The 23,485-nt window shown below is 36.5% G+C and overlaps 2 protein-coding genes across 2 annotated transcripts in view; both read right to left on the bottom strand.

Moving 5' to 3' along the window:
• tmem184a (transmembrane protein 184a) overlaps positions 1-16,280 on the bottom strand; it is a 19,553-nt gene extending 3,273 nt beyond the window's left edge. Inside the window, exons 1-8 of the mRNA XM_014968988.2 lie at positions 15,865-16,280; positions 15,506-15,706; positions 9,241-9,406; positions 8,336-8,426; positions 5,489-5,564; positions 2,140-2,231; positions 1,053-1,222; positions 745-942 (exon numbers count right to left, since the gene is read on the bottom strand). Of these exons, the coding sequence (XP_014824474.1) occupies positions 745-942; positions 1,053-1,222; positions 2,140-2,231; positions 5,489-5,564; positions 8,336-8,426; positions 9,241-9,406; positions 15,506-15,706 (994 nt within the window). The 5' untranslated portion in view covers positions 15,865-16,280. The remainder of the gene's footprint in view (positions 1-744; positions 943-1,052; positions 1,223-2,139; positions 2,232-5,488; positions 5,565-8,335; positions 8,427-9,240; positions 9,407-15,505; positions 15,707-15,864) is intronic.
• Positions 16,281-18,302: 2,022 nt separating this feature from the next.
• Positions 18,303-22,205, bottom strand: psmg3 (proteasome (prosome, macropain) assembly chaperone 3). The gene is made up of 3 exons (XM_014968990.2): positions 22,055-22,205; positions 19,386-19,608; positions 18,303-18,646 (listed from the first exon to the last, which is right to left on the bottom strand). The coding sequence occupies exons 2-3, from the start codon at positions 19,596-19,598 to the stop codon at positions 18,494-18,496; spliced, it is 366 nt and encodes a 121-aa protein (XP_014824476.1). The 5' UTR covers positions 19,599-19,608; positions 22,055-22,205; the 3' UTR covers positions 18,303-18,493.
• Positions 22,206-23,485: the final 1,280 nt, after the last annotated feature.

The following is a 23,485-nucleotide window of genomic DNA, read 5'->3' on the forward strand; positions in this document are numbered from 1 at the left end:
TATGGCGCCTGAAGACTTTGCAGCCCTTTGCACCCAACAGTCATAACCTTTGCAGTCAGTTTTCTGAAAAATCCTTAAGTCTTTTCATTGTTGTGCCTCCCAGATGTTAAAGGAATGAACACTCTTTGTGATTTCACATAGACTCTGTTCTTCTCCCTTTCATTGTTCAATAAATGCAACTCATGTAGTTGAAGCTCCTTTTAGATCCAACCCAGACGCCCACAACATTCATGTGGCATGGATCCAAACAGTGGTTTGTTTAAAAAAAAACCATCTCAACTTTTGTACAAATAGACTGAAGATAATTTAGAAACAGATGAGATGTTTGCGAGAATCTCAAATTCTTTGATGTCTTTTCATGTTCTCAGGGCATGCATTCAAAAGTCTTTTCTTACAGAGGTAAAGAGGAAAACAAACAAAAAGCAATAAAACCCTAAGGTATAATCTTTCAAATGCTTTTGCCTTCATCAACATCAGAGCTGGAGAAATAAAAGCTTCAGTTAATGTCAACTATTCTGCCAGGCTTTGGAGAACGCGTCGGCTTTACAACACTGTTTAAAAGGCCAAGCTATGAGTTAAAGGTCAGTGTGACTGGGCCAGCAGAACGAGATCACCAAAGAAATGCTGCTAGAAACACTTTCAAGAATGTCATTGGAAATGCGAGAAGGGCAATTAGCCTGGAAACACGTCAATATAGTTTATTTGTTGCGACAGCAGTGCCCATTTTCAACTAACGCAGCTCACCTGGCACATCGTTTTTCTTCTCCTGGTAGACGGTGCAGGTGAAGGCATATCGGAGCGCAATGGCCGCAAAGAACATTTCGATGCAGATGATGAAGTTCTGCCAGCCGGCTGCAACGGTTCCAGCACCCACATTATGTCCTTCGATGAAAAGTGCGTTGGGAATGACCCCACACCGCTCCAGGATAGCAAGGACCATTCCTGCGAAAAGAGCAACATTTTACCAGTTCATTTGTAGCTTCATGCACCGGTGGCAACCAGATTTCTATAAAAATAAAAACACACACACAAAATAAGAGGGATGAACTTACCTTGCCAGAAGGATAAAAATATGACAGACTTTATTGTGAGGAATTTGAGCACTGGTTCATACGGTCTGAGCAGGTCACTTGTGGCAAAGTAGAAAAGGAAGAGTGCGTAGAGGGCCAGGCTCACAGAGAAGTTGTAGATGATTGTGATGTACAGGTAGCCTCCATTAACACTGCATTGAGAGGAAGTGGAACAGCGTCAAACAGCATTTAAATATTTGCCTAAGCATAGGTGTAATTCCATGAGTGCATGAGAGAAGCAGGCAGACTTCCACATTTGATTGTTTCTTGTTGCACTCGAACAGAGCCGCTACGATGATTCAGCTGTGACAGCGCTTAATAAACCATTGCAGAACAGAGCGCATGGTTGGATGAAAACATAAGAAAACAATGAGTGATTCATCGTGGTCTTGCAGCAAAGCTTGGAGGAAGATGTGACGTATGTGGATGAATAAGAGAGGGAATGAATTAAGAACATCTTTAGGTTTGATATGAGAGCGAAGAAGAATGCTAACTAGAAACTTGTGTATCAAGCACTCATTAAGGTCTGCTTCCTTTACGTAATTTTGAAACAAGTGTTGTCACAGCTGACTCTTCAGCTAGAGATGCTGAGGTGAGGAGGTTCAGAAGATATCTAATGAAGAATTTAGAAGAATTTATATATGCTAATTCACCCTCCTTATGTTAAGAGCTTTGCTCTTATCCGAACCCTTGAAACTTTTACTAAACTTTCTGAGTGCAATTTATGCCCATCTTTTACATGAATGAGTGCATGTAAAAGTGTAAAATGGAACGGTCTTTTTTTCAATTTAAAGTACGCCAGTTAATTACAACCCTTCGTTCCAAAGCAAAAGTTGCAATATCACATTTGACCAAATATAACAGACTGATCCCATAACTTTGAGCTCAAGTCAACCATTTTTATCATTCTCCCTGCAAAGAGGCGATATGCCTATCTCCATTTCCAAATTGTTTACATGTTCACAGAAGCAGCAAAACAAACCCTCTGGAAACTACATGCGTCAGTGGGATACACAAGAGAATGAAATGCAATAAAAAAAATAAATAAAAAAAAGGAGGTGCTGCTCACTTAAAATCTCCGTCGTGATATTTGCCGAAGGCCTGTAGGATGATGGTGATGGCCGCCATGATGGGTTTGACAGCACAGAACTGGAGAGTCGCCTGGAGGTTACATGACAATTCAGAATGGCATACCAAGAGACAGCAAGCAAGGGCAAAACCAACAAGGATGGGGGCATCAGAATGAGGTTGGGAAAATGTTTAGGACTGCTCAATGACGAGCAGTTTTTTCTCATCATCACAAACAAAAACATGTTGATTTTACTTTACTGAAATACATTTGTTAGTAATGCCTCATACCAAAGATCCCAATTTTGTCATATCATTAAAAATGTCCCTGTATTGAAGTTTATGTTATAGACTAACAAAAGGAAGCAAGAAATTACAAAGAATGTCATGCTTCTTGGACGAAAACTATTGTTTTTGTAACTGTTTTCTTAGTAAGCATCTAAAAATATTTGAAGCTGGCTTTGCTGTGTCTGCTTGAGTAAATACTTATGAAATCTCTTTTTGCATTATTTGCAACAGCAAGTCATTTTTTAATTAGTCTATACCAGCTTTGAGGACTTAAAACCTGATTGGTCTATTGTTACAGCTCAAGTTCAGTCAGATTGGCTACAAACCATCTGAACATCAACCTTCATCTCTTGCCAGTTTCTGAATTTAATTTGGATCTGTACTTTGACTAAGCCATTCTGACAGAACGAAAATTGTCTTGTCCAAACCATCCAATTGCAGCTATGTATGAACCCATGGTTGGCAAAACTCACTTTTTGTATATATAGTTTAAGAGTGACTAAATTAATTAAGGTAGTCTTTTCTTTAAAATAATTAGTTTTTTCTTAGTCTGATGTTGATTTAGAAGAACAATGACTCCTGGAGAGAGAAAAATTCAAGCCATAGATCCAAAGCATTCCCGATGGCAGGAAAGTAGCACTTTGTGTCATCTACTGAAGTCTGAATAAGCAAATCTAACAGAACTTCTCACATGAAAGTAACTGGCCGGCAGTGTTCAGTTTGATTAGTCAGAGGGAAGCTTCCCATGCTTTGCAAATTGCCATGAACAAGTATTCAAACTGCAGAAAAACTGATTTACTTTGAAGTTTCCAGTGCTGACAGTCATTATTTGCCTTTAACTTGTTGCAGTGCCAGTCTGTCACTCTGAAAATTCTCAAAGCAAAGATTTCAACATGAAACGCTGACATGTCTGGAGTTCAAAAATACAGAGCATGTTCTTGGTTTCTCCCAAAACTTAATCCTCCAACTTGCACTCTTTGGAGATGTATCAGAACTTCATAAGTAAATTTACATGTTGGTACACATCATGAAAAATGATAAAATGTCAATTATGCATGCCTAATTAGGATCATCTTCGAGTCGATGCAAAACTTTGATTTTTATTACTCTACATGTAAAGCTGTGAAATTTAGGTTACATCTTGCCATGGTTGTCATCCCATGAAATTGCCATTTTGTGTTGGTTAGACAGTCATTAGTTAATACTCTTTCTGGTGTAATATAAACTATTAAACTGTAAAACTCTGCACTTAATTCCTAATTTATTTGGATCTTGTACAACAGTGCCAGGGGTCTGCAGGGTTCTTTTTTCTGCCCAATAAAATAAAACCTTCCTCAAGCATATAACAATGACACACTGAAATGTCAAAAAGCAGTTTAGCATGTAAGAGCAGCCCGCCCTCGCCCTTATCATCAAAACCCACAGTAACTTCAAGCTGCTTTCCCATATCAGTGATTGAACTGGTAAACTGCCTTCTAATGACACTAAAAAGTTTTCCAAATGTGCAGAGACTGCTCATGTTAATAACCTCCCCACTCCGTATTTAAATAGGAGGGAAGGTCTATCAGATCTGCTGCATTGGTTTGATTTAAAGTTTAGCTTCAAGGCACTTTTAAAAAAAGATTTGTTCTCATCTGTGCCATTTTGTTTCTGTAAACTCCAGAACTATTGCTTCTAAAATAAGGGCATAAAGAGCTCAGAATAAAGACGGATGCTTCTGAGAACGCTGGTTCGTAATTAACACAAGGAGTCCAATGGATGTAGACCATTTACCGCATACTTCTGTGTGGTTGCTCATAAATCACCAACTTGGGCCGCAGTTCAGCCCTTATAAAATCGCTTCCAAACTCTTGAACGGGTTTTACTGCAGTTATTTCTGTTCCTTCAGCATGTCCCCCCCCCGCCCCCCCATCTCATTTTTTCCTTCCACCCATCGTCCCCTTATTATAATTTGATACAGTACTCTGAACAGCCAGCTTCTTTAGCAATGACCTTTTGTAGTATTGCTTAATTTTGGAAGGAGCAATAGACCGCCTGCTGAACAACTGTCAAGTCAGCAGTTTGGCCATGACTGTACAGGCCATAACTTTTTTGTGCTAAAAAAAAAACAAATGGACTATGACAATTTTCAGACAATTTCAAGTTTTCCATTACCTGTAAAACAAAGCCATCAAAATGACAAGAAATAAATGCTTCAAATACATCACTCGGTGTATAATGAAACTATACAGTACAAGGTTCACTTTTTGACCCGAGTTACTGAAATAAGTTAACTTGGATGCTATTCCGTTTCATTCAGACACACCTGTTATATGCAAGGCAGAATTATTATATTACTCTGAATCTCTTCAGCACTCCTTTCACATTGGTCCTGCTGGGCAAATCAGCATTTATTAACGTCACTGAAGCACTCTGACAAATAGCGGTGAGAATTATACAGAATAATACGTTTCAAACTGCAACATATCTGTTCTCAAATTACGAGAAATAAACAGATTCATTTATTTGTGATAAACCTAAATATTAAGTACTGCGTTCCACTGTATTAGAGAAATATCCTTTACCACTCTCTCAGTTGTGCCTCTAGAGAGAATTTGAAAGGTTTTCAATTTAAAACCTGTGTACACAACACTGTCAAAGTACACAGTTTATCATCTGCCTGTGGGGAAAAAAATAGTCCTTTTCACCATGCGTTTTGTTCTGAAGACATCTCTCAGTTTCAATATCCATCAGTGTTAGAGAGGAAGCCTGTGCAGCATCCCAAGACACAGAAGGAGCTCTGTGCTGACAGTTCACATCATCTCTCTGTGTACATCATCATGCTGCCTTCACCCAGCCTCACCTGCTTTTGCTTTCCCTTTCCAATGTTTTTAAACCCACAGAGCATCCAATTACCACAACTGTCAATTGTAAGCAGTTTGGAGGCTTTAAATAACAGCTCAGGGTTTTTGTTTATTTATTTAATAATGACAATCTAATGTATTTTTATTTTCAGCGTGAGCAAGTTTATTCCAGAGATCAGAGAGATCATCTCCAGAGTAGAGGAGAGGACTGAGGCTCACCTGTTTGCAGAATCTTAAGAAGCCGATGGAGTAGCTCATTCCAACCAGACAACACGTCCCATATAAACAACTTGACCTGTGTAGACAGCACGGAGAGATGGACTGATTTTGCATTGCCAAACAGGAAACCTACCAGAATGCAAATACTAAGTGCAAATTATCACATAAACGAGAGCACATTTGTACGAAAACAAAGATTTAATCAGCATTTTAATATATACCGTTGGACTACGTGATATACTGACGATGTACCAAGCAGCAAAAATTGTTGCTTTTAATTCACTTTTAATTGGATTATATTGTTAGTGCAGTTCTGCGCTTCATGCATTCATTTTGATTACTGTATTGCTTAACTTGCTTATTTACCGTCAACAACGACCCGAAGTCATCTAACCATTCCAATAATCATTTATCGCCCACGCATTTGACAATTTTCCCTTCACCAGCGCACATTAAACTTCAAACATTTTATTGCAACACGATTTACATAAGAGAATAACAAATGTTTGAGTAGCAAAAAACTAATTTAACAATCTACATAAAATCAACAGGATATCTGTTGAGCTACAACACCTGTCTCTACCAAAATGGAAGTGTTACTCATTCATTTAGAGATGTAGTCGATTTTTATTATCACTTCTTGAGGAGCTGTTAAAGCTTTTATTGTGGCCTCAAGTCTAGGAAAGATTAAGAAAATTAGTCTGCCGAAGTGCAAATAAACCTCTTATTGTGGGTTTTCTTTATCTAGGCAGCAAATCAGCCAGGCATATCTAAAATAGGACTGAGCACATAAAAATGATAAAAGTAGAAAAAAGGTAAGAAAAAGTCCTTTGCATTACCAGAAATAAAAATGTAAGTCAATATATCTTTTTAAATTACCATAACATCCACCTTGCAGGGTTATTTAGAGATGGGATGCAGGTTATTGGTGTTTAAACAAAAAATGGGGCTGCATAAAACAATCGTAAAATAATATTTTGATTCTGTTGGGATGCTTAAATTAAATCGAATGTATTAATGTGTCTTACCGGTGGCAGAGTTCAGCTCTGTGTAACTATATGTGAAGTACAATAAAAATAATAATAAAAAAACCAACTAAGAAACTTCCACTTAAGGTGCTAAGTCCTTAGCTGTGCTACTGCCAAACTAAAATTCACCAAGGTTAATCTAAAAGTAACTTCCTTTATAATGACAAAGGTTTTGTCATGATATATAATTATTCATAATATACCTTAAATGTTTTTAGGACTCAAAATATAGACACTGCTGGTAAAATGCCTGATTTCTGTGATGCCAAACAATAGACTGATGAATAATTTCTAAACCTTTTCCACATATGTGACATTTATTTATTTTTTAACTATTTAATAAACAGCGTAAAAGATAAAAACAAAAGTTGCCATAACTTGGTTATGAAGGTGTGCACCATGTTCAGATTCATTTACAGCATTTGGTGTCAAGAATTCACACCTACAATCAATTATAATAACTAAACTAAAGCTTCAATTGTCTTGAAGGTTGACATTAGCCCACCTGCATTTTTTACGTAAAGTCATCATTTGCAAAGTGGCTATAAGTATCAACATTATTTTGTACAAAATGTCCCATGGCATTATATACTGTAGTTGCACAATGGTGCTTTGAAGCAAGTGGGAAATCTGGAAAAACAAGGACATTAAAAAAATCTAAACTGACTAAAAGATGAGTAAGAAACTGGTTAAGGAGGCTGCCAAGAGTTCCAGGAATTTCTAACAAGTAGTGTTGGTCTGCATGTGACAGCCATCTCCTGTATTCTTAATGTCTGGACTCAGAAGCAGAGTTCAAAGACAAAAAGCATTTTCTTCCAAAGAAAATATCCAGCCCTCAAAATCTTCCAAACCAAAATCTTCCTAACCCAAATGTGTGAATGCCTGAAGGAGGTAAACTTCAATTTCAGGATGATCATCTCAAAGTGCATGGATAACTTTTGCAAGGTAGAGCAATTTAATTCAAGGGTGTGAACATTTATGCTGTGTTAACTGTATTTGCTTTTCCATTTTCACTATACAAGATTTTGTCACATTTCCCAGAGTAGAAAAAAAAAAAAAACTTTCAAAAAGATTTAAAATAGTTTAAATTTCAGAAACATTGCATTTTAACAGGGGTTTGTAGAGCCTCTGTCTATAGTATTGATTTAGTCGAGCTGACCACTGAGCACTATGAGTCACATTCACCCATCCACACTCCCAAATTGCAACACAACTATTCTTCCCGCTAAGTCACAACCACCCGCCTCCAAAGGTTTTCAGTCCATTACGAAAGTTGTTCCACTTGAAGCACAGCTTTTTAAATCCCAATAAACTTAAAGTTTATCATCACTTCTATCCCTAGCCAAATCTAAATGAATAAATGGGATAAATGAATTAATTTATTTGCAGGAAATTCCTGACTGGTTTGACTGTAGACACATTGACATTTTTTTTTTTTTTTACACATTTCATATGAATCAGGTGAAACAACAAATGTTTCTGACAAAGAAAGTCTAAAACTAAAGATCTGAACATTATAGTTCTGTCTTTAGAACCTGGCAAAGAGTCTGTGCCCAAAACACAGACTATAAAGGGCATTTCAAACGCTGAAAGATAAAGCAACTGCCACCTATGAGAGTTGTTTACTACTAAGACTTTCAGAGTGAACTTCAAACTAAATGTTAATCTAAAGGCCAGAAAGACAATTCTGCAGCTTATATAGCCATAGAAATATTTGCACAAACCCAGCTGATGCATTTATTTGTCCTGAATTAACATTTTGAATATAAAATGAAGAGGAAATACATGTAATAGGTAAAGTGATTCAGTCTGTACTTACTGTATAGGCTTCCCTCTAATCTCAGACATGATTGCACTCTCTCCTCCAAGATACTCGAAGGACAGGCTCAGGAAATTGTAAATAACAAAAGCTGAAACACAAAGAAATGTTCTTCCTTTAATAAAATATCTATATTTTGCACCACTGCAGCTTCAGAACAGTTTCCCATCCCCTTCAAGTCTCACTTTTCTGTGAAGGTCACAGAACATGAGATGAAAATAAACTCCCACATAACAAAAAAATAATAATCATCATTAGTTCGACTTTATAGAACAATGAATGCTTCAGTACTGACATTAAGGCTTTTCCAATGGTTCTGCGTCTCAAAAATCCCTTCTTAATCCTTTGTTGCTATTTAAGGGAGGATTAAATGAAGCAAATGCAGATTGTGTCCGGTGTAGAGAAGGTTCATTATGCTTTAGCTGCAAATAGTGTCAGCGCTTTCTGGTGCAGTCACAATATGGGGCTTTTAGTAATCTCCACAATCTAATCTTACAAATAGCTTTTATTTAAATTAGAATGACAATCACCTTTGCAACTTAGAAAATACTTATATATTTCAGTCTACAAATAATGATTAAGATGTACAATAGTACATCTTAATCATGATAAAGTGCTACACGTCACACTTTATCAAAACTAACAAAAGCAAAGCCTGTTACAGTCCAAGAAAAAAAAGGGATGGCACTAAAATTACTCCTCCAAGAAATGCAACACCTCCTATAATGAAGTCTTTAGTTATGAGAACAATGGCTGGAGGAAGAAAAACTAGTTTGGTCACTTTCGAGGCTCTCTGATATCTGCAATGACAATGAGGGCAAGAAAACACCCATCTCTGCACAAAAAAAAAAGAAAAAGAAAAAAAGAAGACATCTACCAGATCACACTTTTAGTGGTATACATACCTTCATAACAGTCTCGGACGGAATCGAAATAAACATAGTACTGGTCGTTGCTGATGAATAGGAGGCTGAGCCAGGAGTCAAAGGCATAAACTGGCACAATGAACAGTATGCGGATGATGTAGCGCTGCTCATTGGGGACAGTGTAGGACCGGAGGTGTGTGTAGATCTGGAATAAAAAACACAAAACATAAGGCATCAGTTAGAAACAAGAATATAGTTAGAAAACCACAGAATTTACTTAGGAATTTTACAATGTGTGAACTTTGCTTCTGAACATGGAGTAAAGCACGGCAATAAAATCGGACCACTGCATTTCTGAAATCAGAAAAGCATTGTAAAAAACAACAGATAAGAACATGTGCTGCCTTAGTCAGTCTGTCTTAGTTGGGGTTTGCATTTGATAATCACGCCGTCATTAACTGATAATGCAATTAAATCAACCGACGTCCTGACAAAGCTGCCTTGTCAGCAAGCTTGAAAACTTTCGTCTCCAGTATACTTTCTGTGACAATTGAAAAAATAAATAAAATTAAACGTGGGGTTTTAGTGTTGATGATTTTTCGTAAAATGAAGTTTAATTTAGATCTTTTGTTGCTTAAATGTAGTTGTGAAGCTCTTTGCATCCTGATAAGGCATTACACATTCAAGCTTCTTCAAAAATGACATTCTACCATGACATTCGTAATTTCTACCAACCTTAGGGGGCTTTGTCAACCTGCTTTGTCAACCAGTTAGTTAAAGCCTTATCTACTTTATTGAACTTCTGCTTTGCAATAAGGAAATGCAGTTATGCAACTAATGATGTCGATCAATAGGAAGTTGCTTGGACAATTTGAAATGATAATGGACCAAATAAGAATCGACTGTCCCAAAGAAGAATCAGAACCAAAATGAAAGGAAATATAAAATCTTTATAAACCCATATAGAGTAATTGTTAGTTATGTAATTATTAATCTGTTAATCTTATCAAATGATACAGTTAAGTAATGGTTAAGCACATGGGTACAAAACAGTTTGTTTACAAGTATGAAGTGAAATAAGATTGAGATGATATGGCAAATAGGGGTACAACTTTGTGACAAGGGGAATTGGCCTTTTAAAAATAGCTAAAGGCAAAATTAAAAAAAAAAGACATTTTATTATACTAATTCAAAACGAACAGAGAGCTTTAACTTTATAGGATATCAGACATGGGTGTAATTTCCCATCATTAAACATCAGCAAAGTTAAGCATCAATATTCAAAAGCCTGCAGGCCCAATTTAGATCTTGCATCACTTGTAATTTTTATCCAGCAAATTATGTCAATTGCACATAAGAAATGAACACTTCATTTTTTAATTTTAATTGCATTTATATGCACACGAAAATTATGTGTTCCTTTGTTCTCGTCTGACTTTGCATGAGATTAAAGGACGGACTCCTCTCGTTTATATGCGGCATACATAAATGGTTAATTCCAGTTATTGGGATTCTTTAAATGATTTATAGCTCTCGGTTTCAAAGCCATTGTACGAGACCTCACTGTCAATATTTCTGTAAAGAAAAAAAAAAGACAAGCGGCACCCTCATTGAAAATCTCTGCACATCTTTCTGTTGTGTTCACATCAATGCCTCTTCTGTTGAATTGAGTCAAATAAATACCTGCAGCTACTGGCGAGTTATATGCCGCATTTCCATGTCAACTTCTCACTGCGCTCAGAAGCCAGATGTCATGTTTTTTTATTTTATTTTTTTTTTTTTTGGAGTATTGTATACAGAGAACATGATGCTACATCATTATCAAAAACAAGATTGTGACTTAGCCAATGTTTACATTTATAAAGCTATGGATTTTATCAGGAAGGTATAATTTATAGCCACAGATTAACTTGCACCCACTGTTTGTCTGCTATTATGAAATGAAGCTTTAACATTGTCTTGAATAAACAGATTACCCAACTCCCATTTTAACAACCTGCCCAACACTCATGCTTTAAACTTGCAGGGCACACCTTGTTTACAACAAGAGTGCTTCCAATTGAATTTTCACACAGGAGTAGAGAATGCAGCATACCAATGTTGTTTCCATGGGCTGATTAAGGTTTTAACACACATGACTCTCCTATGTGGCCCCCTATGGCCTCCATGAATGTAACATGGCACATCTGACAAGTTTGGGAAATACACACAGGAAATGTCAAGCAATGCTGAAATTAATCTCAACAGTGACCTCTGGGTTCTACAAAATGTCTAAAATAACTAACACTCAAGAAATACATTTTAGAAATTAAAATACAAACAAAAGTGTTTGTTATATTCTAATGAAATGGTAATACTGGTATTCAACTAGAAAACATAAAGTAGGATGTATGAAAGAAAATTTATAAAATTATTCAGACACGCAGGGATTTACCTAAATTATTCCACTTTGACACCACAGCTTTTAAAACTTCTCTGTATAAGAGTTATGATCACAAATGGGAATAAAACAGCCACAGGGTTAACAGATTACAAATACCCGAGTTATGCCAAATTAAATTAAAAACATATCTGACTAATGTACTAATATTTCTTCATCTGAAGATTAATGAAGTTGTAAATAAAAAATGTGCTCACAAACTGCTTTGGGAAGAGTATTGCATATTTAGGAAACGGGTTGTTAATTTTTTTTGTATTAATTTAATGCAAATCTTTGTATTAATCAGATTGTTTTCTCTAAATGCATGAAAAAAAAATATTTCATGAACAGAAGCTGCTTGATTAAACTTCCATTAGAAGCTGCTCATTAAATCCCGATCACTGCGAGACTGGGAATGTGATGAATCCTGTGGACCGACTCCACTTGGCAAACAATCCAGAACAGAACCAGAGTTCCCTCTGACTGCAAAACGCTGACCACCGACGACAGCAGCGCAATCGTTTTCAGCTTGGACTTATTTCTGCAATTTCCCACCTGACAGCGGAGAGACAATGCACAGGCAACAGGAAGCAGTTGAAACATATCAGCTCCTTTTCATTTCCAACACTTTAAGTTCCAAAAGAGCTAATACGACCACCTGGACAAACGCTTAAATATCAGTATGAACTGAATTGTCAACATCGCAGAAAAACGATTTAAGGTCAAAGAGTGTTTAGTATTCAGAAAGAGCATTTAGCAGTTTATAGCCATTCTCTGAAGCCAAGTCGGATGAAACACTGCCAGCATTATAACGCTGGTCCAACAGACCGTTTTATTCCCCCAGTGTGACACAAGAGATGCCTGTTGCAAACTGACTCTATTCCCCCAGCAGAAAACTTGCTATTTATTTGTTCAATTAAAATGTCTTGCTAGCAAGTGTTTGGCCAAACACGTACTATATTAAAAACATAGAAACCAATTTGCAGGATATTGAGTTACAAATCCCTAAACGAGGGTGTTGGTGCTGCTGTTGTTGCATCTCCCTGATGCGCAGATTACTCATTAATTATTTCCACAACACAGCATACAAACACATGTTAACAAGCATTAAAGAAATTCTGTGTGGCTGCTTACTAAATGTTTTTGTGTTTTATTTTAAAACAAAAGACGGATATTATGGCTGAATACGAACAAAAAATAATAATAATAATAAAAAATGTGACCTGGAAAACAACAAGCTCAAACAGCTTCAAACAGCTGTGAACATTATCCCAGTGTCTACCGATTTCCCTGCTGATAAAACACAGCACTCCTTTATATTCACAGCAAATGATAAAATTGTAATGATAAGCTATCATCTCTGCACAGTGGGCAACGTTCGCTCACATGAGGAAACACTAATTTTACAACAATGATGAGATAGCAGCGGGTAAAGGTGGTCCACAGTAAACCATTTATTTCTCCTGGCCATCAACTTCTGCCATGCAGAGAGGGCTTGCTGTGTTTCCGTTTCTTTGTAATCAACTAGGATTTTTTTTTTTTTTTTAGTAACTTAAGGTCACTTTTGTGTTTAGAACAAGCAAACTTTGAAGACATATGAGAGTAAAAAGAAGCTAACAGTTTGTGTAGATCAAGTTTACTGTAAAGCATATTTATGAAATGCAACACAATACAATACAGAAACCAAGTCGCTGTCCGAGTGGCATCCCAATGTTTTGCCATGATTTTTCAGAAGGCTTACGGGAAAAGCATTGAAAGCAAATGCGCTTTCTTTCAAAAGCGTATTTGTGAGGTCAGACACTGAAGTTGGGCGAGAAGGTTTGACTCAATCTAATTCATTCCAAATGGTGGTTGAGGTCAGAATCAAGTTCTTTTGTTATAAACCAACTCCTCCATGTCTTTTTAGGACAACACTTTGTGCACTGGTATAAAGCCATGCTGAAACAGGAAGAGGCCTTCCCCAAACCATTTCCACAACATTACGAGCAATATTTTTTTTTCCAAAAAATATAAGCACAAGCCCGTGGTGAAGAATGAAGAATTCCATTTTACTGGAACTAAAGGGCCGAGTCAAACTCCTGAAAAACAGCCCCATGCTAGAATTGCCTCTGCAATAAATGTTGCAGTTTACACAATGCAGTGAGGAGAGTTTTGTTCTCCTGGCAACTGATAGCCCCAGACTCAGAGAAACACAATTTGTCACTAAAGAGCCCACTGCATCCAATGCTTTACATTACACCTTTTGATGTAAGCGCTTTGATCTAGCTGTTCGGCCATGGAAACCTATTCCATTATACTCTCTTTCCACTGTTCTTGAGCTAATCTGAAGGCCACAAGAAGCTTGGAGTGTGTTGCTACTGATTCAGCAGAAATATGGCAACCTCTTTTCTTTATGTGCCTCAGCATCCAGTGTAGCCACTCAGGGATTTTACATGGCCTACCGCTTTGTGGCCGACGTCCTGGCGTTTCTAATCATTTCCACTTTGTTATTATATTACCAACTGTTCACTGTTGAACATTTAGTAGCAGGGACATTTTATGGTGTAGACAGATGGCATCCTATCAAGGTACACGCTTGAATTAACCAAGTTCCTGAGAGGGATCAAAGGTGTTCCATCTTAAAACTGGAAATATTTCTTTAAAAATATATAATGTACAAAAAAAACTTAAAGCATATGACTTTATACCATAAATTAGTGAAATAAAAGGTATACATTTGCAATAAGTATAATCTTCAAGGGCTGCATGGTGGCAGAGTTGCATGTTTTCCTGTGTGTGCATGAGGTCTCTCAGAATACTCTGGATTCCTCCCACACTAAAAAAAACAAAACAAAAAAAAACCAAACATACATTTTACTTTTAATGGCCACTCTAAGTTGCCCTTAGGTGCAATTAAGTGTGGGCATGCACTGCAATTTTTAAACAATACAAGGTTTATTCAGGTGTAGCAAATGGATGTCCCCTTCAAGTTAATGTGTTTGGAACACATCGACAATAAAGCCAGACTTGCTAAAGTTAAGGTTTGAATATATACAAAAAATATATATAAATGAATAAACGTTTCTGTCAAGTCCTTATCAAGTACACCACTATAAGTCAAAGTGCCATTTTTTTAATGTAGCTGTTGATTATTTGTGAGATGTCTCTTTGCCTTTTTACGGTTGCCAGTGCTTTTTCAGCTTGGATATGGAAGCAGAGTGCAAAGCAATGAAAACTAACCACTGTAATTAGGCACATTAATATCAGAGATTCAAATGGGAGGCTGCAGCTCCCATTTGTGCTCCAATCGCTAGATTGGTAATGATGCTATTAGTTATGCAATTCCCTCAAAAAAATAAATAAATAAAATATTTGCCATCAAAGGTTGCCGTTTTTGGAAACTCCTATTGATGACCGAATGGAAATACACCAAGTCTCACTTATCGTCTTACAGATTACAGCAATGCTTTATCAGATAAAGTTGGTTGTTTTGGCAAACAACAACTTTTCTGCTCTTCTGAAAATTTTGCACCTAAAACAATAACACATTTCATCAGCAAGGCCTTGGTGCAGCCTTCAGTATAGCAACACCCTTGAAGGCAATAACAAAAACAGCCACCGGTAAAAGAAATAGCAGTATGAAAGCAGAAGTGGCCTTAAACCTCAGATTCATGGTGCAAACCTAGAAAATAAAATGCTTCAACCCTTTATTGCAGAATTCAAAGTATGCATTTCTTACTTAAGGCAAAGGAGGAGTCCCCTAGCATCTCTGATTACATTTTCACATAATTGTGGCTGCAGAGCTTTAAGGGTGTGTTTCCCTCTGCTGTTGTTTGATGATGAGATTTTTGTTTTTCTGGCTATGGGGTGTGTGAAACATAATTTAGTAGAGCACCACAAACTCACCTGGTGGCATGTTATGAGCAAGGCGGACCAGACAAATATCCCAGACAGGGCCTGAGCAGTCACTGTGTTCAGAAACATCTGATCCGTGAGTGACCCGTTCCTTGTCCGAATGATGGTTATGTTTTCCGGAAGGATTGGCTCATCCAGGTGAACAATCGAGTTATTTTCGGACGATGAATCCATGTCCAAAGAGCCGTTCATCTAAAAGACGAGAGTAAAGAAAGAAAGTCACCGTGAAGTGAGTTTATTTTAGCAGCGATAGATTTTACAGATGACATTATTTGAAAAAAAAACATCTCAGACGCTGATCGGTAAATGTCACTCATTTGATCTCTCTCTGCTGTCAACAAGCGGCTCACCGTGTTCCGAGTGGAAAGCAGCTTTATCCTGTTTAGATGGCAGTGATCGTCCCGGGTCAGGGTTAAAGGATCAGCATAGAGCACAAAACACCCGTTTGTCAGCCGTGAGCATCTACAAAACCCGTTTTAATTTCATATACGAGACGTGTTGAGCAGGAATAGACTTCCTTGTTTTTAACAGGTGCCTCAGTAGCGGAGGTCGAAGTCCACACAGAAGGAGATGAAAAACTTAAGCAAAGGTTACAACAAAGAAGGAACTACAACAGAGTGCTGTTCAGCACACCAAGATAAGCATCTAAAAGCTTTCTAAGAAACACTTAAAAACTGAAACCTGTGTGCGCGCAGCGGTTCGACTCAGCAGAAGAAGTAAATAGGCTGGGCACAGGTGAAGGAATCACGTGGTCTCGACTAAACGGATGTCGTCATCACGTTGACTAACAACGTGCAATCAGTTTTATTAGCCTTATTGGCGTGTCAGGTGCGGAGCCGTTTTGTCTTTACATTTTATACATTACCAGCATTTCCGGTTAACATGAATGAGAACATATTTGAGCAGGGGTGGAACTACTTAGCATTACTCAGTTACAGTCACTATATATACTTTATAAGGAAAATACTTATATGTGGTAGTTTCACTGCACCATATATTAATATTATTAGTGGTAATCTCTTACTTGAGTATTTCTGCCTTCTCTAAACATCTCATTAAACTTACAAGGATGGTTTAAACGAAATATCCATGACACACTTAAAGTTTATGTTAAAGCGGGTTGTTTGTACACAATCTGTTCTGTTATTTTCTGTATGCGTGTATATGCAGGTCAAGTGAATATACAGTTAAAACAATAGAACTGGAATTACTTTCCCCTATCCTACCATACATACACCACCTTTTGTAAGTATTCCCTCTACAGCTTCAAGTCAGGACTGTTTGGGCCACTCAAAAATCATAAAACTGCTTCCAGTCAGAAGAAACAAGTTGAGTTTAAAAATTACTGCCAGATCTATGAATAATCTGTTGCTTACCTGAAGCTGCCAAAAATACACAGCTTTAATTAGATCAATAAATTGGTTCGTATTGGCTTTATGTATAAACTTGCAACATTAATCTTTGCTATATCATTTACTTGCAAAAAATTATATTGTCACTGTTTGCATGGTGAGCCTTATTTCAATTCAATTCTGAATTGAATTGAATTTATTGGGACTACTTGACAGCTTTGAAACACATTCAAGTTTTATAGCAAAGCCTCACCCTAAAAAAGCTAGGGCAAATCTAAGCTTCAATTTGAGTACCTAAAAGTAATTTTGAAAAATAAATTAGGCACTTAATTCAATTATACTTTATTTTACTTTTCAAGTTCAGCCATTTCTAGGAATGTCTAATAAATAATCTACACATCTCTTTTTCCATGGGGTATAAGTATGACAGATTTAATGGGTCCATTTCTTTTAGCCAAATGGCCAGTAGGGTGGATGACAACCCCTGGTTATCTTGTAACCAGTCAGGATGGCTGGGGAGGTAAAATTAAAATCTTCAAAACGCCCTGCAAGAAAAAGAAAACAACAACAACAAAGACTGACATGTTAGAGTAAGCCAGTTTTTAAGTGACCCCCCAAATCCACTCAAAAAAACATTTTCTGTCTTACTTATCATCACAGATTGTGGAGTTTGCTAAACCCAGCTAGGACTTTGACTGGAACAATGTGCTCTGGTTTGGTGTGGCAAAGATTTTTGGCATAAGCTCCAGGTATCCTTAGCATGAAACAAAGAGGAGAAATGTAGAAAGGCATACCAACAGTGGAAACAATGTGATGTGGTTTATCTTCTAAATTGCTTTGGAACCTTGTTAAGAGTTCATGGCATTATATTACTACTACCAAGACCATTTTAAATAAAATTCTGAGTGACAGTAAACTGAAAATGGTTCAACAACTGGTCTTTTCAACTTCTGTTTTGTTCTACTGTTCAAAATATGGACAGCGGGGCTACCAATGTTGGAACTTTCTAAATTTATGAGTGCAAGATTATGCTATGGCCATTAAAGATCTCATAAACATACTTTAAAAATCAACTCGTTCCTCATGAAGTAATGAAACATGTTCATTAAACCAAGATGAGCACACGTTGGATCAACATCTGTCTCGCACCAAAAAGGTTCCAGTCAGTCATTTCCAAGCTCACTAAAAGCCTTCAATTCTCACAGACTATTATTATTAGAGAAATAAAACAATCCTCCCCCACATCCAGTAATAAAGCAATATCCAGCTTTGAGAAAATGAGAAATGACTGTTGACCTTTACTTCATGTTTCTGTGATAAGAATGCCGCAATAAAAAGACGTCACCAAACATTGCGCAGTCCAATGTGTATGGAAGGAATTAGTCATTTATAACAGGCAGATAAAGCAACCAAAAAAGTCACTAGACTTAAAATAGTATGTTGAACTTGTCATTAAAGAATTTTATTTCTCAACATTTCAAGTAATACAAAACTTAGCTGATGGATTTCGAAATACAAAAAAGTAATATTTTATATCATTTTACAAAATATGACACCGGTAGGAGCAGCTACCGTTATTTCACCAGGTCTTTTTAGTTACAGTCATTATTTTGGGGGCTCTGACTTTCTACCACACTTTGCAGCTTTTGATGATCTCTTTGATTTCTCGTATTGTGTCTATGGAGGAATCCTTCAGGGCCAGTCCCAGTAAGATAGGCCTGTTTCCAGCTTCGAGGGATATGAACGTGGCCAGGTTTTTAGCACAGACATGAGTCAAAGGCTGTTGAAAAGAGGAAAAAAGAAAAAAAAAAACATAAATTAGATATAAAGCTCTTAATATTGCATGTCAGAGCTCTAAATCCATACACCCGGTAAATAAGAAATCAACTCAAAACCACTTTCCAATTGTAACTTGAGAGAAAGCCTAATCAAATAACATGTCACTGCTGCTAAAAATGTGCTACATTATTCTCCGTCTTCAACAATATATCATAATTCACTAAATAAACACCAAGTCAAAGGAAAATTGCTGTTTGAAGCTGTTTTTAAAGCACTCATACATCTCCAAATAGAACAATCATTTATCTTTATTCTGTTTTAATTAAATTGTTCATGTGTCCTCAAGATGCTGTGTAATGCATATAACTAGGAGATTACAAAGGAGAAATGTCCTTATCTTCTTCTGTCTTTTCAAGACAGAGTAATTATTTTTAAATAAATTAAAAGTCTAATCAACATCTTGCGCAAACTTTGTAACAATTTATATTTCTACGGATGACACACCTTATGCACTGTGTGCCTGTTAAAATGACAAGCTCAAGCAGAGATGAAATGAGTTTTCTTGAGTAAATTTTAAAAGACCGCTGAACTCCGTGCATCTCATTTCTCTACAATCTGCCAGAGTAGTTCAGAGCTGATCTCATCTGGCCTTTCGCCACGTGAAATGAGTTACCCCATGTGACAAGAAGTCTATAATCACACTGATGCAATATTAATCTGACCAATTTCACCCAGCGTACCTCATCTTTGCCCAGCAGCACTTTAGTGGAGAATGTGGGGGTGCTGATATCATTAGATCGGGAGTCGGGTGTGACCGAAATCAATGTCCCGATTTTGCCGTACTGGGTAAGGACCACAAATATGTAATTACTGAACTGTGTGCAGACGACTTCTGTTGAGATCCCATTCACTTCTTTTTGTGCTTGTCTCGATTTGATGATGGGCTCAGCCATTTTGTTAATCCTGGAGAGAGAAGCAAATAAAACGAAAAAAAAAAAAAACACTAAATGAATTATTATTTCTGAAAGGTAGCTGGGTCTTATTATTGAACATTTGATCCTACACAAACAGATTTAAGTTTACTGACAATGAGTTATTATATTTTAAACTAATTAAACAGTCTGCTAGTTAATGTTATCAAGCATCTAGATTCCAAAAGTATTTTGATTGCAAAAACCTATTCATTTAATTTATTTCAGCTTTAGAACTAAACTATAATGTTTCATTTAGAAATGCTGAATAAACACCAGTCAAATGTATAATTTTAAATACTTAAAAAGGCAGAACTCTCATTAATGACAGATTGTTTAACATTGCACAATATCTAAAAATCATTTTGAAGATGAGCAGTTTTACTTTCAGATAGCTAACAGTTTGAGCCAGAGTGACTTTTTTTTGGTATACTTGCATATTCAATACATGTATTTAATACTCCTTTAACTTTTCCTTTAGTATGAAAGTGAGAAATTGTCTGTACTTGTATATGACTTTATCTAGTCCGGAAGACAGGAATGTACAGCTTAAATTCAGAATTGTATGTATATTTTGAATAATAAGGTCAAATGAATTTCTTTTCAGATCAGATTATTCTCTGTTTTAGTATTTAATGGGGAAAACATATTTTATCAGTCATTCTTGAGAATAGGGACAAAACAGGTCCGATGGATAAAGCACAAAATTTGAATAAAATATACACAAAATATAATTTTTTCAAATATCTAACTCAACTAACCTGGGTCATGTGAGCACAACAATGTATATTTTCCTGGTATTTGCTGAATTCTTTTTTTATTTTAAACATTGTAGTAGGTGGCTGGTGTCTTTTAAATCCCTTGTCCAGGAGCATAACTTAATACATTATAATAGTTTAAAACAATTAAAGAAATACTAAAATTATTTATTATGAAAATTAAGTATAAGTAGTCATATAAATAATTATAGAGGTACCAATAAATTGAATTAAAAATCATTTTTATATATTTTCGAACTCCATTGAAATTTGTCCCTAGTTTTTGTCAACACCGTCAGACATAAAAAGAATGTAAAAAAATCAGGCATTATTGGGGGGCATCAGAACTTCTGAGGACCCCATGACCACTTCCTTTCTCTTCCTTTGCTAAGAGGGCTAGTTAGCTCTGGTTAGCTTATGTTATCATTTAGTTTTTTCTTCTGTTCTATTCCTAAGTTGCTCGTCACAACTGTGATGTGTCAACATCATAACTGACAATTTACAAAACTTAGATGAAATTTTGTGAAATAAATCTTAATTTTGGTATATTGTAAAGATTTGATGGACCTGATGAACTACAATATATCTTCCTTCAGAATAACATATACATTGAGGTAGTTTGGAATTTTGTCAACTCCATCAGATGTCAACGCCATCAGAGTTTCTGAGACTCTTTCAGTGAAATCTGAAATCACTTATCTCACTTAAATGTGCAGTTAATTCATTTTAATGTATTTTACATAAATTGCATTACTTCACATGCATCAAGTATTTCTTTTTACTCACTAGTTTGTCACCACCTTCAGTTCTGTGTCAACTCCGTCATGCACTGTCAACTCCATCAGATTGACTTTTTGTTGCTTTTTGTTTAAAATATACATATTTTTTTGTTTCTTGAGAAGCATTTGTCTGTAAAACTGAGTAAAAATATCACTAGTAAGGTACTTCAAAAATAATTTTATATTTATTTTTGTCAGATGGTGATGACAAAGTTCTGGGTCAGGTCGATTAAAAATGTAATTAAAAAAAAATAAGGCAACTAGGAGCATGCACTTTAGCATCTTTACATTTCCAAAACATTATTTGTCATAATTGCATACATAAGGTTGAGAAATAATGAAAACAAATTGGGGGAAATTAAAACCCATTTTGTCCCTATTCTCAAGAATCACTGTTATTAAAATTTTTTGGGGGGCCCGAAAAAAAATATTACTACAAGTCAAATAACCTACATGTTATTCTAACCACTAAAGGAACAGATCATTAATCAAGAAAGGATAAACTACGTGCTGCATAGTTAGTAAAGGAAAAAAAAAACTTAGAGAACATTACACCTTTTTTTTTAAGACATTTTCCTAATCTATCTAGTATAATCATACCGGCTGATATCTTTGAACATTTTCAAACGGGGCATGAAGCAGACAGATTGCACAACTGAAATGGCTAAATAGACTACAACTACGTCAGAAGAGGATATGCACTATATACTCAAATATATACTCAAATCCACAAGCGAGCAAGCCAAGCGGATCATTTAAGGTATTTTGAGTAAAGACAAGCTTCATAAGAATTGCTGAAGCTGCAGCTTGGAAGCTAACGTTAGCTTCCCAGCTACGACGAGCTCCGGTAGAAAAACGAATATCGCTATTAAAAAGAAGTACAAACGTATAAAACTCTCACCATAAATTTCTGTCTATCCAGTTTATCTGTATGGAATATGAATACTTTTGTTGGTTTTAGCTCGGCTCTGCTAATCTTCCACCACTATGACAACAAACCGAAACAAACGTGTTCCGCTGTGTTGAGAGTACGTACTTTACGTGATAACGTCACACCAAATCTCCACCTATCGTGTGGTTCGTGGACAAAGCGGGTCCAATTTCTTGTTTAAGTTGGAGGATTTGGCATGACAAGTGACAGAAACTGTTTAAATTTCTCTTTTAAATGTAAATAACTTGCAAAGGAGGCCACTCGACACATTTTAGTTGAAATAGATCTAAAAGTCAGTCGAACCGAAGAAAAAGGATCATAAAGAAGAAAATGAAGGTGCGATGCCAAAAGCAATTTAAGAAAAAGAAAAGGTAGGATTTATTCAGTAGAAGGCGTGAGAGATGTGGAGAGAATAAATAGTCATATCACATCTTAGTTTCTGACATATAGGAGTTACAGTTCCTTAGTCGTAGTAGGGAAACATAGGTAAATGTGATTATTGTTGAAGATGGAACTAATGAACATATTCTGCTGGACTATCATACGATAATGCACATGTGTCAAACTCAAGGTCCGCGGGCCACATGTGGCCCGCCATGTCATTTTATGTGGCCCGCCCCAGCATTTCATAGGCCGATGATTTACTTAAAATAGGTTTTGAGCACAAATTGACTACAAACTACATCTCCCACAATGCATTCCGATTTTTACCAGCCAACATTACGGCTTCTCGCCACTAGAGAGCAGCAGAGTCACCTCAAGCTGCTTATTGATTTTCCCAGCGAATAAAACTGAGACATCGACAAGCTAACATCAAAACGTCCGAGAAAAGAAAAATTGATTTACAAGTAAGACTGTGAATGAAGATGTGTGTGAGTTGGTGTCAGGGCGGCAGGTCGTGCTAGATGTTATTTTGACCGACAACATAAACAAATAAAAAAAAAAAATAAAAAAAATCGGTCATGTACTATTTTTATCTGTGAAATTACAATCATATTAACATGGGCTATTTAGTCGCATTTTATGCGGTTTAGTTAATATTCACCGTGAATCCAGATCCCATCACCAATTAAGCAGATAAATGTATCCACATCTAAGCGACTTCACATTTCTAAGTCTTCGCAGCGGCGGAGCCGCGTCCGCAGTGGTTGAACAGCGCACTGCGCATGTTACAGTCTAATTAACTTTTGCATCGTCATTTATTTCCTCCAGATAAACTACCGGCTCCTCAAGTGGATTAACACAACGTTGCATTCTCTTTATTTTTCTCTGGTCTGAGACTTGAATTTTCAACCAAAAGTTTGTAATGCGCTTCCTAACCGTTTTTTATTTGTAAGAATTGATTTTACTTTTTAGCCATTTAGCCAAGACTCTATAGAACCATTTGTCTCTGCTAATGAC

The sequence above is a fragment of the Poecilia mexicana genome, unplaced genomic scaffold (assembly GCF_051168715.1).
Source record: "Poecilia mexicana isolate PSO_F unplaced genomic scaffold, ASM5116871v1 scaffold_8, whole genome shotgun sequence".
In the NCBI taxonomy this organism is placed as follows: domain Eukaryota; kingdom Metazoa; phylum Chordata; class Actinopteri; order Cyprinodontiformes; family Poeciliidae; genus Poecilia; species Poecilia mexicana.

Bases quoted from the DNA above. Each gene is read 5' to 3' on its own strand.
- psmg3 (XM_014968990.2), bottom strand. From the start codon at position 19,598: ATGGCTGAGCCCATCATCAAATCGAGACAAGCACAAAAAGAAGTGAAT. The intron at 18,647-19,385 runs GTACGCTGGGTG...TCTTTTCAACAG, and splicing joins TGCTGCTGGGCAAAGATGAG to CCTTTGACTCATGTCTGTGC.